Below are 18,719 nucleotides of genomic sequence, written 5' to 3'. Positions count from 1 at the left end.
GCCCAGCTCCAAAATAGCCTGGGTGTCACTGCCCCAGATTTGGTTTCACCCCTGGCCCCAGGGAGGCAAAGGGCAGAGGCTTGGGGCGGCTGGGGGAGGAGGCCTGTGTGTTCCAGTAATGGTGGGGGTGGGGCAGGGGCCCCAACTCGTGAGAACCCCTGCTCAGACCAGCATCCTGGAGTGCAGGGTGGGAAGGAGAATGGGGGATCCATTACCACCCCCAGGGGCACCCAGGACCATCCCCCAGAGGGGAACAGAACCACCCCAAGATGACCAGTCACCTGAGAGTCCTGCAGCCTCGTGGTAGAGGCAAGCAGCTAGGAGCCCAGCACAGGTGCCCAAGGGTCGGCGCCCCTCCACCCTAACCAAACACGCGACTGGGGTGGGTTCTTTATCCCTGGTCACTCCTGGCAGCACCTGGCCTGGCTGGGTGTCCATGGCATCTTTACATGGGAGTGAGGGTCCCTGACACCCCATCCTGAGACCTTCACTTCCCAGGGACTAGGGACCCAGCCCCAAGGGGTGGGCAGGCAGGACAGGGGCAGGTGTTGTGGGTGGCACATGATGCTTCATGCCCCAGGATGGCTGCCCCCCATCCCCATGACTCCGGCGTGGGGACAAGGGTGAATGGGATGCTGGGCCCACCGAGGAGGGAAGGTGGGCTTCGCTTAACAGGGACCTAATGGGGAGCCAGAGAAGGCCATCTGGTAGGAGTCCTGGGGCCTCTCTTGGGAAGAGGCTGACCCACCAGGGTTAGGCGGTGGGGGAGCTGCTCTCTGCCCATCATCACCCCCCGCTCCTGAGCCAGCACCAGGGCATTATGTTCCAGCCCGGTACCCGCAGCCTGGGGGCTGAGCCACGTCCTCACCCCATCTGTGCCCTCTACACCCAGACCTGTATCCTGTGGGAAAACCCAGGCTCTGAGCACAGACCAGTACCTGAGCTACCCAAAGTCTCAGTCAGCTCAGGCCACCAAAACAAAGACCACAGACTGGGGGACTTAAACACGGACATTTATTTTAGAGTTCTAGGGGCTACAAGTTCGACATGAAGGTATTGGCAGGTTCCATGTTGGCTAACAGAATTTCTTTCTGGTAAACAGATGGCACATTGTCTCTGTGTCCCAACTTGGTGGAGAGAGTGAGCTCTGATGTCTCTTCCTCTTCTCATAAGGGCAATAATCCCACCATGGGGGCCAACCCCATAACTTCATCTAACCCCATTCATCATCCCCCTCCATCCCCCTCCCTGCCTGTGGTCCTCCACAGCTCACCCTCCTCTTCTGTCCTCCCTCCCTGACCTGTGATCCACCTCCATGCCTCAGCTGCTCTTAGGACCAGCCCGACTCCACTCTGCTTGCAGACAGATCCCAGGTCACCAGCTACAGCCAATGGACCCACACATCACCGTGCACTTGAAAGATGTCAGCTCTCCTGGGTGTTCTCCATCTCTGCAGAGAAGGTGCCTAGTGCCCAACCGATGTATTTTTCAACAATCCACATACTTGCTGCACCCCATGGAAACTGCATCGTCCACCCTCATCATCCTTGGCAGGGAGAGTGGATAACATCACCCACCAGGTCATCTTGGGCTATGAGTCACCCTCCTGTCAATCTGGGAGGACCACAGGCTTCAAGGGTCCTGGGCCCTATCTATCTTCTCTACCTGGCCTGAGACCCTTGTGCTAACATTCCCATGAGTAGAGTAAATGCAAAACCAAGTGGGTCCCCCAGGGTGTCTCAAATGTTATCATGTACAAGTCCTGTGTGATCATGTCAAAAGTCTGTGGTTCCAGTGCAGTTGTGAAGATGAAGTTGTATATTCTGGGGAGAAAGAGAGTTTTATTTCCCTTCAGAATGTTTTAAATGCTTGACCACCTTGTGAATAACACAGATGAAGGAAATGCAAACTCCCATATGGAAAACAAACACACAATAACACTTTGCAGTGTTTCATATCAAGAGTTTATTGGATCTTCCCCAAGATGGTGTTTTTAAAATTTTACTGCAGAGAGACCTGAGGCTCAGAGAAGTTAGAATGATTTGCTTATGTTTATACAGTGACAGTGCTTATTAACCAAGTTTCTCCTGAGAATAAATGACAAACAGCCTGTAAGACCAGAGAAACGTAACAACTCAGTGTATCACCACAGCCTGCATAACATCCTGGAACGAAATGGGGACGTTAATGGGAAAGCTGATGGAATCCAAATAAAGTCTGGAGTTTGGTTTTGAAAAAATGTGTAAATGGTTAAAAATTCCTTGGCGGGGGGCTGGGGGTGGGGATGCAAAAGCAAAAAGTTTGAAGAGAGATGACCAGGTGAAAATTCTGCACGTATGTAGGTAGATAAGGGTTTTTAAATCATACTACTGCTTTTAGTGGAGAAACTTTGGAAAGAACCTAAATGCCCACCTATATTATAATGGATAAAGAAATGATTGTGTCATTGGGCAATGTGTGCTACACATCAGTTTAAAAAATGAACTGGAATTGTATCCACTGGGCTAACTCTAAAAAACATAATGTCAGTAAATAAATTAAGTAATCAAATGAAAAGAAAAAAACAATCCAAAGTCAGGAGCTCGCATTTCCCCGAGCCTCTGTTGGTTCCTGGTGTGCCCACCACCTCCCCTTGGCCACAAGAGGCTAAACCTACAGCTGGAAGCTGAGGGAGGGGGAGGAGGGGCAGGTGGAGGGTCAGAGAGGAGCTGAGGCCAGAGCTAAGCAGGGGAGAAGAATGTGCCAGAAACACAAGGGAGGGAGACCCTGCCAGGCAGGACAGCCTAGGTGAGGATCGCAGGACCTGCAGAGACCTCCCGGGGCCTTCATCTGCCCACAGGACCTTTGGGACCCTGAGCTCAGAAGTGCAGACCCCGGAAACAGCTCCAGGATGTCCTCCCCATGGCAGGACTAGAAGGGGGCCCGGGGTTGAGGGGCCAGGAGGAAGAGAGGAACCCAAGGGATATCCTGGGCTGACTGCTGACCACCGGCTGTGCAGACCGGCAGCGGGAGAGGCTAGCGACCGGGCCTGGCTCTGCACAGGTGATGGCCTCGCTCATCAGGTGGAAGTGGGGGGCACCAAGAAGAGGGAGCTGGCTCTGGGCGTACTGGACTGGACAGGCCTCTGGGAAAGGCGTCTGTGGGCCCCCGGGGACGAGGAGAGCTGGCACTGTGAGAGGCAAGGCCAGAGCTCCAGGGGCACTCACATCCAGAGGAGAGAGACCAAAAGGGTGAGGGGCTTATCAGCACCCCATTTGTCTTCCCATCCACATGGTGGACTGTCTCCTTTTGGATCTGAGTGCACACCCCATGCCAAGGCTGGAATTGTCCTGGTGCCCACCTGGGGACCTCGTTCCAGGATGTGTGCCAGTCACCTCCAGGCCTGAGCTTAGCTTCCCTGCCAGGACCACAGTGAGCCCCAAGATAGGGGACTGCTTTCTCCAGTCCAAGGACCCCAACTGCCCAGGGGCCAGGCCCACGGCAAGGCGGCTACAAAACCCAAGAGACAAGACAAGTGCTACTGAAAGGAGGTTATCGCAAAATTGCACCGTGTGCAGTGCAAGAAATGGTGAGGCCCAAACTTGGTTTCAAGAAAATGCTACACAAGAGACCACAGTTATTTGGAAGATGAAGCACCTGATTTCCTCAGCAACAGCCACAAAAGGTTGTCTCAGTGATTGATAGCTTTCCAAGATGTTAGGAGAACTGACAGCAGAGAAAACAATACGGTGGATCATGCTTGACATCATGGTCGGTGTAGGTAAGACTGGCTTTTAGTGGAGAAGCCTCGAGAATCACCAGGGAGTAAATACGTGCCCAGGGCAGGAACGGAGCCCACCATCACCCATGTTCCAAGGTCAGAAACCACAAAAGAACTGAGAAAAACATCCAGAAAACTCTTGGTAAATTGATAACTGTGGTTATCATTAGAAGTGGGGTAGTTTTAACTTGACGTACTTGTATATTATTTAAAATTTGAACACCAAGCGTCTATTCCTTTGCAAGAAAAAGAAGTGAAAGACAGGACTTCCCTGGCAGTCTAGTGGTTAAGACTCTGCACTTCCACATCAGGGGGCAGGGTTCGATCCCTGGTCGGGGAACTAAGACCCCACATGCTGCGCAGTGTGGCAAAAAAAAAGAAAAAAAAAAAAAAAAAAAGAAGTGAAAGACAAAAATGAGTTCCAGGAAACTGAGTGGCTGTGGGAGTTCCCTGGGGTGCAGGTCTCCTCACCCTCCCCTTACTGACAGCCCCCCCACAAAGGTGACTCAAGAGTGGAGCAGAGTGGACACTCCACCAAGACCACGCAAGAGACAAAGTCCAGCTGTCCCAGGGGGTGGGAAATGCAGATTCTAAATAAAGCTTTCTGTAAAGTGACACTGCAATGTTTTAATGGAAACACCAGCTTTCATTTCAACTAGCCTTAACACAGATATCCCACTTCAAAGTAAACTTTCTCCAGTAATATTTCAGGATCAAAATAAAATCTATTTGGAGCAAATAAAATTGATTCTGCCCCCAGTAAAGTATTGACAATAGACACCAGACATGATAGATTGATAGTAAAGTCTTGATAGATATATAGTAAAGTATCGACAATAGATACCTCAAAAACTAAAATCATTTCCCTTATGTAAACAACCTAATCCAGTTTTTGAAAATAGAACCTTATTCACAATGTTATTAATGTGTGTTAATTTGCACCATAAAGATAAGAAGATCTCTGTCTTTTTCCGTATGTTGCCCTGGTCTGCTCCTCTCTGTAGTAATACACATCAGACTACTTCGTAACGTTCATACAACAACAATAAAATGTTATTACAGTGGAAAAGATCTCTGATTCCAATCCTCTCATTCTCCTAAACATAGTTCAAAACTGGGTTATCCTTTTTGTTTCCATTTCAAGACCAAAGCTTGGAGCCTCCTCATTTTTATTTTTGGACACCACTTTTTTTTAAAAAAATCATCCATTACAAACTTAGGCTGATTAATGCCAGAATTGAGAAATCTAAAGGAAATGCTACTTTCGCAAACAAAGTAAATTGTTTGGAAAATTACCAAATGAAATACAAGCTCACTTCTGTCACTATGAGATTGAATTGTAGGTGTTTGTAACAATGAAGGCTCCATGCCCATCAGGCAAAACAGAGGCCACATCATTCAAATGTTTACATCCGGTCTACATCTGGGTACTTCTGGCCGAGGTTTAGAAGAAAAATGACATAATGCAGGGGTTATTCTGTGGTCAGAATTCTGCAAAGCTTTTATATGAAAGGAAAGACAGGGACAGATGTGGAACAGACACTCGAAGGCAGAGACGCTGGGAACCCTAATGCCCCAGGACAGACCCTCCTTAAGGAAGTGCACCTTGATTTTGCATCTGCTTCTCAGGTGCAGGCTATAAGCTCTTCTGCCCCACCAAGGCAATGCACACACATCTCTCAACACCAGTTATATACTGTCTTAGCTGAAGGCATTGGCAAAGGCCTTTTAAAATCACGCATCTTTTCTGAATGCAGTCTTATATGTTTATCTCTAGCATATCACAAGTGTGCAGGAAAAGTGTTGGCTTAATTTTAAAATCCTACCTGAGCCAAACCCAAAGAAAGCAAAGTCACAGCCTCAGCCTCCCTCCTAAGATAGTCTGGTGGCCTCATGAGTGGAGAAATGGGCCTTCACCTGCAGGGGGGCCTGACCTTCAATCTCACCCTGAAGGCTGTCCCTCCCATGGGGAGTCAGCTGTGCCCACTCCCATTCAAACAGATGTGTGTTTGGGACAAGCAATTTGGTGCCTTTCTTCATTGGCAACCCAGGCAGGAACAAATTTAGAGATCCCTTTATTCCAGAAGGAATCTGAGAGAGCTCTGAGCCCACAGTGCAGACCTAATGGACTCTCAGAGGGGGCTGGTTTTAGACTAAATGTTGTTCCATCAATTAGGGGCAGCACAGCATGACACTGGGAGCTAAACCAGCTGCCACAGACTAAACGTTTGTGTCCCCCCAAAATTCATATGCTGAAATCTAACCCCCAGTGTGTTGATATTAGGAGGTGAGGCTTTGGGGAGGTGATTAGGTCATGAGGGTGGAGCCCTCAGGAATGTGATTAGTGTCCTTATGAAAGAGACCCCAGAGAGCTCCCTTGCCCCTTCCACCACAGGAGGACATAGTAAGAGGTTGGCCGCCTATAAACCAGGAAGCAAGCTCTCACGAGACACCGAAACTGCCAGAACTTTGATCTCAGACTTCCAGCCTCCAGAACTGTGAGAAATATATGTCTGTTGTTTATAAGCCACCCAGTCTATGGTATTTGGCTATAGCAACCCTAAATAAGACACCAACTACAGAAGCAGTTATTGGAAAGGCCACACCTGCATGCTCAAAATTGTAGTTTTCACATCCTCATGACAAAGAATTTCATAAAAAGATTCTTAATGGATTAAACAACTTTAATTTGGTAGACTCAGAGGCAATTGCTGAATCTTACTGAGAACCAAGTCCGCACAACACCAAGCCTCGTCAGAGAGCTCACGGTCAGGTACTGGGCAGCTGGGTAGCTAAAACAGTTCAGGGTCTGTGGCATAATGAGAAATATATATCTGGTCTTTGTCCCTGGGTCCTGACACTGAGCTCCTATATCCCTTGGAATTTCCCAGGTGATAGGAGTGTCTTTTGTTCTAATGAGGTGACTCTTGGTGGGCTCCTGGATGGTTCCTGGATAGAGGCTGGTCACCAGAAAAATCAAGCCATGATTAGAAGCTTGAAATCTTCAACCCCACTCCACCCCTATTCTCCAGAGAAGAAAGAGAGGCTGGAAATGGAGTTAATAATTGATCACACCTCCTTTGATCTCCTTTATTATATAATAAACCAGTAAAAATACATAGTGTTTCCTGAGTTCTGTGAACAATTCTAGCAAATGACTGAACCTGAGAAGGGGGTCGTGGGAACCCTGATGTATAGCCAGTAGGTCAGAAGTGTGGGTGGCTCTGGACTTGTGATTGGCATCTGAAACGGGGGTGGCCTTGTGCTACTGAGCCCTTAACCTGTGGGGTCTGATGCTATCTCCAGGTAGTTAGTGTCAGAATTGAGTCAAATTGTTGGACACCCAGCTCGTATCCACTGAGAGTGGGAGAATGAGTTATAGTTGTTGGAAAACACCCCTGGATCCATCTACTTCTAAAATCTTAAGGGGCATTGTAATAGTAACAAGAAAACTTTACTGAGGATACACTTATTTAACACATGTGAAAAAATAATACCATAAAGTTACATGTATTGATCATGTTACTTGCACACCCACAGCCATCCTTTATATCCAGTTAAAAATTCAAGTTAGTATTTCAAGCTTTGATTCTGTTAACATCTGATAAAATGCTATCATACAATGGAATATTGTAAATGTTGAGCATTTGAAATAAATAGCTATTTTGCTTGCAAAATATTAGTCACCTGCAGAAATTACCTAGTGCGAAAAGGTTCTACCTCTCCCTGGGACCTCACGTCTCTGGAAGAATTCTTCTTGTGCCCTTTAAAAGATTTTGTAACCAAGACTAAAGAACCATCACATATTTTTGCAAATAATGCTGGGAGGTTCATCGGCATCCACAGCTATGTTGAATGTCCATCCAATGTTGGAATGAGGCTGGTATTTCTCCAAAACAAATCTACAAAGCCTTGTGGGGCTTCATAGAGAGAAGGCTCCTTTGTCATCTCCCATTTCTTACCCCATGATATTCACATCAATGCAAAACAATCCAATCGTCAGATGGCAGGGGTTTTAAGCCTCTTCCAACACCTTCAGGTTTGAGAACCACAGGCATCAGGCTTAGTTCAGAAACAAGGTTGAGAGGGTCCACTTCTGGGATAGCAGCATGAGGAGCTCTGCAGACCCACTCCACAGCAAAACACGTATAACTGGTGAACACTAATAATAATAATAATAAAAAATTATAATCTCAGAAAATTGTCCTCAGCACACACAGCAAAAGAAGAGATGTTGGTTCAAGAAAATCTACTAAAACTTGGTAAGAATGATAAGAGTCTGAGGTGATTTACCCAAATGCCCCCCAGCTCTGCTTGACAGAACTCCACCTGGGGTGGGTATGGCCAAGAAGATGGGGGTCCCTCTCCCTTCAGCTCCTGATCAGGGGGTATGGTATCTTACCAAAAGGGCAGGTCACCAGCATTTCTCATTCCCTCCAGCTCCAAAGCTGAAGCAGCTAAATTCCTGGTGAGTGTGGCTGAGAGTCTGGGGGCACCCTTCATCTATTCAGTGCCTACTCACTGAATGGAGGCATGGTAGACTGAACATATGGGGGTCCTGATTATCCCTACCCCAGATCATGCATAGAGCAGCGGTTGCACACCAGGAGAAGCATATCAAGAAGACCAGAGGCTGCCGCTGACCAGAGCATTGGCTCAGAGATTCTTCCCAGGGGAAAGGCAGTTCACAGAGGGCTCCAAAGCTTTCCACAAAGGAACTGACCTCATTTGAAACAGAGTGCAGGAATGTTCAAGCCTCAGGGTGCTCTTGAAAACAGTAGCTCCTCTTAATTAAGAGCAAAAAGCTAAACCAAGCCAGTTCACCAGAGAGAACCATGGAAAGAGACAGCTAAGAAGAACCTCCTGGGGTAAGAACAAACCTCAGAGACTGGCCTTAAAACTGAACACTAGCCAGAAGACTGTGCAGCAGTTTACGGGCATTGTTGAAAACAGCAGACCAGTCAGCCAACAATTAGTGGAGCCCAACAGCTGGGTGTGATATCAACTGAAACAGCTTAATGGAGGGATCAGGAAAGAGATAGTCAGAGAGCCCTCTGAAAATCCCTGCATGCCAGGGTGACTTTGCTTATGCTTAAATTGCACCCTCTGAGGAGTGACACCAAAGGCTTCACACTGCCGGGGAAATAGACTTACTAAAAGAGGCTAGCTGTATCACTAAGCAAATAAATAGGCAAACAACTGCAAAAACAAGCCCAGAGAAAAAGTAGGGGAATCAGTATCCAGAGTTACCAAAATATATTACCTAAAACATCTGGCTTTCAACAAAAAATTTATGAGACATGCAAAGAACAGCAAAGTGACCCCTACGCAGGAAAAAAAAAAACAGACAACAGAAACTGTGAGAGGGACCAGATGTTGTACTTAACAAACAAAGTTTCACAGCAGCTATCATAACTGTTCAAAGAACTTAAGGAAGCCATGCTGAAAGAAGTAAAGGAAGGTTTCATGATGATGTCTCATTAAATAGAGAACAGCAGTAAAAAGATAGAAATTATAAAATGAAACACACACTAGAGGGGTCCAATGGTAGATGTCAATGGCAAAAGAAAGAATACATGAACTTGAAGATAGAGACTGATGAGACTATGCAATCCAAAAAACAGGGAGAATAAAGAATGAAGAAAAATAGACAATCTTAGAGAAATGTGGGACACCATTAAGTGCACTAATATATGCACAATAAAAACAACTCACCACATACAAGAGAAGCCCAATATGATTTACAGCTTATTTCTCGTCAGAAACCATGACTGCTACAAGGCAGTGGAGATAGGTAGCAAAGAGTGGACTTCCTGGGTAAATCATTCTCTGCCGCCAAAACAGCGTATCAAACAAAACAGGATCTTAAAAAACACCAAATCAGAACATTAAAGTAAATACAACATGCTTGAAATTATGTTACTATTATTCAAATTAGTAACTATCATTAAAATTTATTTCAAATCCTGAGCAATGCTTTAGGCCACCTGCTGGGGGAATTGTAATGCTATTGGTTAAATTCTAGAAATTCTCTCATCAGTCCTGGAGGTTTTTTCACAGTGTTCAAGAGGAATTCAGTTGTGATGACTAACTTGGGTGAAAGTCCAAAAATGATCCTGTACTTTGAGAGTTTCAGGAAGCAACACTGATATAAGAATTTTAAAAATTTAGGGACTTCCCTGGTGGCGCAGTGGTTAAATCCGCCTGCCAATGCAGGGGGCAGGGGTTCAAGACCTGGTCCAGGAAGATCCCACATGCTGAGGAGCAACTAAGCCCATGCACCACAACTACTAAGCCTGTGCTCTAGAGCCCGCGAGCCACAACTACTGAAGCCCACATGCCTAAAGCCCATGCTCCGCAACAAGAGAAGCCACCGCAATGAGAAGCCCGTGCACTGAAATGAAGAGTAGCCCCCACTCGCTGCAACTACAGAAAGCCCACGCGCAGCAACAGAGGCCCAACGCAGCCAATAAATAAATAAATATAAATAAATAAATTTATTTATTTTTTAAAAAAAGAATTTAAACAATTTAAAGTGATACAAGGATTTTAATAATATATCCTGTATCCACTGAAATAAATGTCAGGGAATGTATGTGAAAAACATTTTTTTGGCCCAAAAGTATTTGCCAAACCTTTGAAAAGGCTTGTGGAAGATCTTTTTGACGTGTCCAAGGAAAATGAACTTCTGGGTGCCCTTGTACTGGTGTCAGCAGTACAGTTGTGAGCCCTCCCTCCCTGTCTCATGGTTTAAAATTAGAGCCCATGGGGCTTGGGAGTCACCATGGAACTGCCTCCTGCCCCCAACAGCTGCCTTCCCTCCCTGCAAATGCTAATATTAGGGCTGCACAAATTCCTAGAGTAGAAATTAAGGGCCACAATTAACTGGGTGACTTAACTTGGCAATCTTGCCCTTTTATCATGGTTAGAAACTGGACCTTTTCACAGCCGTGGCTTTGCTACAAAGTCACTCAGTTTCTTCAGCTCAACCCCCATATCTTTGGCCTTTCCAAAGAGCTTCAAGACTCCAACTTATTTTCTCCCGGGCATTACATTCTGGGCATCAGTTCATATAACATCCTTGTCATCTCGGCCCAGGGCTGTGCTGGACATGCTCTGGACAAAGTCATTTCTAGGGCATACCACAAAGCTGTTCCAGGGCCTCCATGTGGTCACTGTTGGACCTTCAATGGCCAGAGCCAAGGTTAACACATCTAAAAGGGTCACAAGAACAGAGAAAGCTGTCCAAGCAAGAAACAGACCCTATTTTTCTAACCACTGACTCTTGGATGTGAGAGCTCAATTAGGAAGCTGTAGTAATCAAGACAAGACAGTGGCTCAAGAATAGAATAGAAGAAAAGAGAAGAATAGAGAGCCTGGAAACTGGCCTGCACACATTCAGACAGTGAGATGTCCCTACAGAGGACTGGGAAGAATTTTCTAGACAACCAGCTCTCCTCTGAAAAAAATGAAAGCGAGATCACTACTTTGCACCTATCATGGGATGAATGGTATCCCCAGAGAAAGATATGTCAAAGTCCTTACCCCCAGAATCTGTGCATGGGAGCTATTTAGAGGTAGAGTCTTTGCAGATGCAATCAAATCAAGAGGTCATTAGGATGGGCCCCAACCCAATAACTAGTATCCTTATAAGGGGAAATGTAGACACAGAGGCAAACGTGCACTGAGGGAAGATGATGTAGGAACACAAAGGAAGAAGCCCTTGTGAAGACAAAGGCAGAGATTGTAGTGATACAGTCACAAGTCCAGACCTCCTGGGGCACCAGGAGCTGAAAGAGGCAGAAAGGATCCTTCCCTAGAGCCTCTGGAGGGAGTTTGACCCACTGACACTTTGATTTTGTACTTCTCTAGGAGAATAAATTTCTGGTGTTTTAAAGCCACCCAATTTGTGGTAATTTATTACAGCAGCCCTAGGAAACTAATATAGCGTCATACACAAAATTCAAGTGGATTAAACATGGAATTACCATATGACCCTTTAATTCCATTCCTAGGTATGTACTCAAGAAAACTGAAGCATGTCGACACAAAAACTTTCACAGCAACTATTCACAATAGCCAAAAAGTGGAAAAAACCCAAATGTCCATTAACTGATTAACTGATGAATGGATAAACAAAATGTGCTCTATCCTTATAATTGAATACTATTCAGTCATAAAAAGGAATAAAATACTGAAACATGTACAATGTGGATTAATTTTGAAAACATTATGCTCAGTTAGAGAAGGCAGACACAAAAGGCCATATACTATATGATTCCTTCACATGAAATGTTCAGAACAGGCAAATCCAGAGACAGAAAGTGGTTACCAGGGTCTGAGGGAGGAGAATGGGGAGTGACTGCTTAATGGGTATAGAGTTTCCTTTTGAGGTGATGAAAATGTTTTTTGTTTTTTTTTTAAATTTATTTATTTATGGCTGTGTTGGGTCTTCGTTTCTCTGCGAGGGCTTTCTCTAGTTGTGGCAAGCGGGGGCCACTCTCCATCGCGGTGCGCGGGCCTCACTATCACGGCCTCTCTTGTTGCGGAGCACAGGCTCCGGACGCGCAGGCTCAGTAATTGTGGCTCACGAGCCCAGTTGCTCCGCGGCATGTGGGATCTTCCCAGACCAGGGCTCGAACCCCTGTCCCCTGCATTGGCAGGCAGATTCTCAACCACTGCGCCACCAGGGAAGCCCAAAAATGTTTTGAATCTACATAAAGGTAATGGTTGTACAACACTGTGAATGTATTAAATGCCTCTAAATTGTATATTTTAAAATGGCTAACTTTATGTTATATGAATCTTACTTCAATTTAAAAAAATCAAGCTGAAATGAATTTAAAAACCTGACTAAAAGTCTCCTCCCCAGCTCCACCATGTTGGGACTTGTGGGTCGTGTGCCACTGCCTCGGCCTCTGAGGGCTTGCGGGGACTCAGCCCTTCAGCGCCACTACCTCAAGCCCAACTCTTACTGCGGGCCGCTTTGGCAGCGCTCCAGCCTGCCAGAGACCATGCTGCTCAAACATATCCATCGCCAAAGCAGGCGCCGCCACTGGGTGCGTCGTGACGGTCATCGGTGCAGTGGTGGACGTCCAATTTGATGAGGGGCTGCCACCCATCCTAAATGTCCTGGAAATGCAAGGCAGGGAAACCAGGCTGGTTTTGGAGGTGGCCCAGCATTTGGGTGAGAGCACGGTAAGGACCATTGTCATAGATGGTACAGAAGGTTTGGCTAGAGGCCAGAAAGTCCTGGATTCTGGTGCACCAATCAAAATTCTTGTTGGCCCTGAGACCTTGCATAGAATCATGAACATCATTGGAGAGCCTATTGATGAGAGAGGTCCCATTGAAACCAAACAATTTGCTGCTGTTCATGCTGAGGCTCCTGAATTCATGGAGGTGAGTGCTGAGCAGGGAATTCTTGCTACTGGTATCAAGATTGTGGATCTGCTGCCTCCCTATGCCCAGGGTGGCAAAATTGGGCTCTTTGGTGGTGCTGGAGTTGGCAAGATACTACTGATCATGGAGTTAATCAACAATGTTGCAAAAGCCCATGGTGGTTACTCTGTATTTGCTGGTGTTGGTAAGAGGACCCACGAGGGCAATGACTTATACCATGAAATGACTGAGTCTGGTGTTATCAACTTAAAAGATGCTACCTGCAAGGTCGGGCTGGTGTATGGTCAAATGAATGAACCTCCTGGTGCTCGGGCCCGGGTAGCTCTGACTGGTCTGACTGTAGCTGAATACTTCAGAGACCAAGAAGGTCAAGATGTGTTGCTGTTTATTGATAACATCTTTTGCTTCACCCAGGCTGGCTCAGAGGTGTCTGCTTTATTGGGCAGAATCCCTTCTGCAGTGGGTTATCAGCCTACCCTGGCCACTGACATGGGTACCATGTAGGAAAGAATCGCCACCACCAAAAAGGGATCTATCCGCTCTGTACAGGCTATCTGCGTGTCTGCTGATGACTTGACTGCCCCTGCCCCTGCCACTACCTTTGCCCATTTGGATGCTACCACTGTGCTGTCGCGTGCTATTGCTGAACTGGGCAGATATCTAGCTGTGGATCCGCTGGACTCCACCTCTCACATCATGGATCCCAACATCGTTGGCAATGAGCATTATGATGTTGCCTGTGGGGTGCAAAAGATCCTACAGGACTACAAATCCCTCCAGGACATCATTGCCATCCCGGGTATGGATGAACTTTCTGAGGAAGACAAGTTAACTGTGTCCCGTGCATGGAAAATACAGCGTTTCTTGTCTCAGCCATTCCAGGTGGCTGAGGTCTTTACCGGTCATATGGGGAAGCTGGTACCCCTGAAGAAGGCCATCAAAGGATTCCAGCAGATTTTGGCAAGTGAATATGACCATCTCCCAGAACAGGCCTTCTATATGGTGGGACCCATTGAAGGAGCTGTGGCAAAAGCTGATAAGCTGGCTGAGGAGCACTCGTGAGGGAGTCCTTTTGGCAAACTAAGTACTCATCCTCCGTGCTGTCCCTCTCCTTGCCCCTAATCCAAAAATCACAGTTTCCTCTGTAAGCCACGTGAGAGCCGAGACTGAAGACATTGTGTTCTGTCTGAGGAGTATTTAAGGTTTACAATAAAATGTACATCCTTCAAAAAAAAAAAAAAAAAAACCAACACGTGAGAATTCCTTGGCGGTCCAGTGGTTAAGACTTGGCGCTTTCACTGCTGGGGCCTGGGTTTGATCCCTGGTCAGGGTGTTAAGATCCCGCAAGCCATGTGGTGCAGCCAAAAAAAAAAAAAAACACAAAATTTTTAGAAGAAAATTGAGAACATATATATGCAAAAATTTCTTGAACAAAACATAAGACAACAGACATCCTAAAAGGAAAATAATTGTTTTGATTACATTCAAATTCATGATGGGGAATTCCCTGGCAGTCTAGTGGTTAGGACTCCACACTTTCAGTGCAGTGCCCTGGGTTCATTCCCTGATCAGGGAACTAAGATCCTGCAAGCCGTGCAGCGTGGCCAAAATAATAACAATAAAATAAAATTCATGATGGCTGCCCAAAAGAAGATACCAAAAACAAACTTCAGAAAGGATGCCTGCCACATACGTGATTTGCAGGAATTCTTACACATGTGCACTACAATACAGATACAAGGGTGTTCAAGGTGGTACATGGCAGCAAAATATTGTCAACAAACTCAATTGCCAGGGGGGAGAATCAAATAAATTGCAGGACATACCTGGCGAACGCAGGATGCAGTCATAGAAAGAATGCAAGAGGTCCTCACCCACTGACATGGGAAGACACCAGTATCAGGGTTCTCTAGAGAGACAAAACCAACATGCACACATATATGCATCTGAGTTGGCAAACTGGAGACCCACGGGAGCCAATAGTCCAGTCCAAGTCCAAGGACAGAAGACTGATGTCCAGTTCAAATAGTCAGACAAGAAGAGTTGCCTCTTCCTCCACTTGTTTGTTCTATTCAGGCCTTCAAATGATTGGATGAGGCCCACCCACACTGGGGAGGGCCATTTGCTTTATACAGTCCACCAATTCAAGGTTAACCTCATCCAGAAACACCCTCACAGACACTCCCAGAATCATGTTGGGCCAAATGTTTGGGCTCCCTGTGGCCTACTCAAGTTGACACATGAAATTAGCCTTCACAACACATGTACCCAGTGCAGAAATGTGAGTTGCGGAACATAGAGGACACAATTCCATTTAAGCTTGGAAAAGTACAACACAAAACACTGTGTGTGGGCACAAACATACAAATAAATCTATGTCTGTAAGTGCACAGAATTCTCTGAAAGTGAGCACAGATGGCTGATTATGGTAACTTTCAGGAGGGTGGAAGGGAGGACACAGGTTTTTCACTCTATGTGCTTCTGTGCCATTAAATTGTATTCAACAGGCACACATCCCATTTGCAGTTAAAAAATAACAATAAGGTAAGTTTTAAAAGAGGAAAACAAAGCCAATGGGCTTTGCTCATGGAACTCCACAAGGGAGATCTTCCAGGAGATGCAGCCCTGGGCAGAGGGAGCCAAGCGTGACAAGGAGAGGGGGCCTGAAGAGCAGAATCCTGGAGAACTCAGTCAGGAAGAGATGTTAGGAGGGCCAAAGCCAGGAGAAGACCCAGAGCTGCCTAAATTGGTGTTTTGTGTCCCAACTCTGAGCAGTGTGGACAGCATGCAGCCTGGCTCATGAGAACAAAGAAAACTTGTAACAACAGGAAAAGCAGCAGCCCCCCAAGTGTGCTGTGCAGGAGGCCGAGCCTGAGGAGGGTTGGGGTGAGGGTTAGGGTAAGAGCCATGGCCAGGCCAAGGTGAGGGCCACAGTGAGGGTCATGGTAAGGGTCAAGGTAAGGGCCATAGTGAGGGCCACAATGAGGGCCAAGGTGAGGGCTAAGGTGAGGGCCACAGTGATGGCCAAGGCAAGGGCTATGATGAAGATCAAGGTGAAAGCCAACTGATGGCTATGGTGAGGGTCACCAGGAGGGCCAAGGTGAAGGCCACAAGGCTGGTCCATCTGGGCTGATGGCAGAAGTAGCCTCATTGCAGTAGTGAGTGCCAGGCCTAGGGTTCAGGCATTCCCCTTCACCCTGCACTTTTCAACCTGCCTTCAGAGTTGTTTCTTTCAATGAAGTCTTAATCAGAGCTCAAATATAAAAAGCTGATCAGAGTAGAAATATTATAGTGCTGTGGTTCTCAAAGTGTGGTCCCACCAACTTGTGGGTCCCTGAAACCCTTTCAAGATACCTAGCAGTACGGACAGTTTCCATGTTGCCTCTTTCACTCTCACTCTCTCACCAGTGTGACATTGTCCCAAGGCTGCAGGACCCCAGAGCAGAGAATTCAGCTGTCCTGTATGAAGCTGGGTATTAGAGAGATTTGCACACTAATAAATGCCACTCTTGTCTCTACATTTTGTTTTTTGTTGGTTTTAGAAAATACAAGGGTTTTCCATTAAAAATATGTTATTTATATTAACATATAATGGGCTTGTTATTATTTTAAATGAATAATAAACATTTAAAATTTTCTCAGTTTTGATATCAATAGATTTATCACACAGGAACTAAAGCTCTTTGAGGTCTGTGGGAAAGTTTTTAGGAGTTAAAATAATTCTGAGGCTGAAAAGCTCCCAGGGAATCCCTGATTGGTGCAGGACATAAGTCTAAAGCAACAGCACTAAAAAAGAAAGAACACAATGGTTTTGAGCAACAGAGTTCAAGACTCACAGTTCATAAACTAATGGCTGTGGGTACGAGTGTAGAAATAGACCCAGAGTTAACATACATATGTGTGTGTATACATACACACATGCATATACGTATTCTGGCCAAACAGAAAAGATTTGGGGGATGAATAACAACAAGAAAAATCTAAATAATGCTTTTCATTAGAAACACACCTAAAACATAAGGATATTAAAAAGTTCAAAGAAAAAGAACAGAAAAATACAGAAAAGGCAAATATTACCCAAAAGAAAACTAATGCAGCTATATTACCAGCAAACAAAATTGGCTTTGTGGGAAAATAGTAACTAAAGTTCAGAGGTCATTTGAAAAGGTTCAGTTCAGCAGGCAGTCATAAACTTCAAAGGAAAGGCATAACATAGTTGATGTCCTCTGACCAGAATGTTAAAATTCAGCAACAACAAAACAAAGACAAGCTCCATTCATTTAGATATCACCTCTAAATAACTCAAGGGCTAAAAAAATTGCAATGGAAAATTTTAAATATTTAGAACCAAAATGTATCAAAAACATGGCCTGTCAAACCAATGGGATACTGTTGAGAAAGAAACAGCCTTAACAGCTTAGAGTAGAAGAAAAGAAAGGCCAAAATCTAAAAGTTAATCATCTAATTTCAGAAGCTAGGAAAAGAATCATCAAACCAACACAGAGAACATATAAGGAATGAAAGAATAATGATAAGAACAGAAATTAATGAATAAAGAGTAAAGAGAAACCAGAGAGGATAAATAAAACTACATGTTGCTTCCTTGACAAACCTTTGTCAAGACTGACCAAGAAAAGGAGATGGCACAAATAGCCCACATTAGGAATGAAACGATGGCAGAATAAAAAACACTGCACAGATTGAAAAGATAAGAAGATTCAAACTATATTACAAAGCTATAGTAATTGAAACAGCAATGGTACTGGCATTTTTAAAAAAGACCAGTGGAACAGAATCAAGAGCCCAGAAGTAAACTCTCACATCTGCAGTCAACTAATCTTTGACAAGAGCATCAAGAACACACAATAGAGAAAGGACAGTTTCTTCAATAAATGTGGTTGGGAAAACTGGACATCCACACGCAAAAGAATGAAAATGAACCACTATCTTACATCATACACAATAATTACCTCAAAATGGATTAAAGGCATAAATATAAGACCTGAAACCATAAAAATCCTAGAAGAAAGCATAGGAAAATTTCTCCTTGGTCTTAGCAATGATTTTTTGAGTGATACCTAAAGCACAAACAACAAAAGCAAAAACAAACAAGTGGGACTATATCAAACTAGAAACTGCTGTATAGCAAAGGAAACAATCAATAAATTGAAAAGACAACCTACAGAATGGGAGAAAATATTTATAAACCATATATCTGATAAAGGGTTAATATCCAAAATATATAATGAATTCACAACTCAATAGCAAAAAACCACAAACAATCTGATTAAAAACTGGCAAAGGACTTGAAGACATGTTTCCAAAGAAGACATACAGATGGCCAACAGACACATGAAAAGATGCTCAGCATCACTAGTCATCACAAAAATATGAATCAAAACCACGAGATATCACCTCACACCTGTTAGAATGGCTACCATCCAACTACAAGAGATAACAAATGTTGGTGAGGATGTGGAGAAAAGGGAACCCCTGTGCACTGTTGATCAGAATGTAAATTGGTGCAGCACTGTAGAAAACAGTAGGGTGGACTCTC

The 18,719-nt window shown here is 45.1% G+C and overlaps 1 protein-coding gene and 1 pseudogene across 6 annotated transcripts in view; one reads left to right on the top strand and one right to left on the bottom strand.

Annotated features, from left to right (window-relative positions):
• Positions 1–430: 430 nt before the first annotated feature.
• IBA57 (iron-sulfur cluster assembly factor IBA57) overlaps positions 431–18,719 on the bottom strand; it is a 79,592-nt gene continuing 61,303 nt past the window's right edge. The window contains exons 4-5 of one of the 5 annotated variants that reach the window (XM_082379492.1): positions 14,989–15,071; positions 431–7,922 (exon numbers count right to left, since the gene is read on the bottom strand). In XM_082379492.1, the coding sequence (XP_082235618.1) occupies positions 7,824–7,922; positions 14,989–15,071 (182 nt within the window). In that variant the 3' untranslated portion in view covers positions 431–7,823. Of the gene's footprint in view, positions 7,923–9,475; positions 9,625–12,165; positions 14,484–14,988; positions 15,072–18,719 lie in introns of those variants that run through there. The other 4 variants (XM_082379495.1, XM_082379494.1, XM_082379491.1 and 1 more) reach the window with 4 other exon arrangements.
• On the top strand, positions 12,640–14,224 carry LOC309622954 (ATP synthase subunit beta, mitochondrial pseudogene; annotated as a pseudogene). Its single transcript has one exon. The product of its transcript is annotated as an ATP synthase subunit beta, mitochondrial pseudogene (transcript).

Source organism: Balaenoptera borealis (assembly GCF_965194805.1).
Source record: "Balaenoptera borealis genome assembly, chromosome: 2".
Lineage (NCBI taxonomy): Eukaryota > Metazoa > Chordata > Mammalia > Artiodactyla > Balaenopteridae > Balaenoptera > Balaenoptera borealis.
The sequence above is the reverse complement of the archived record's forward strand: the minus strand, read 5'-3'. Positions and strand labels throughout refer to the sequence as shown.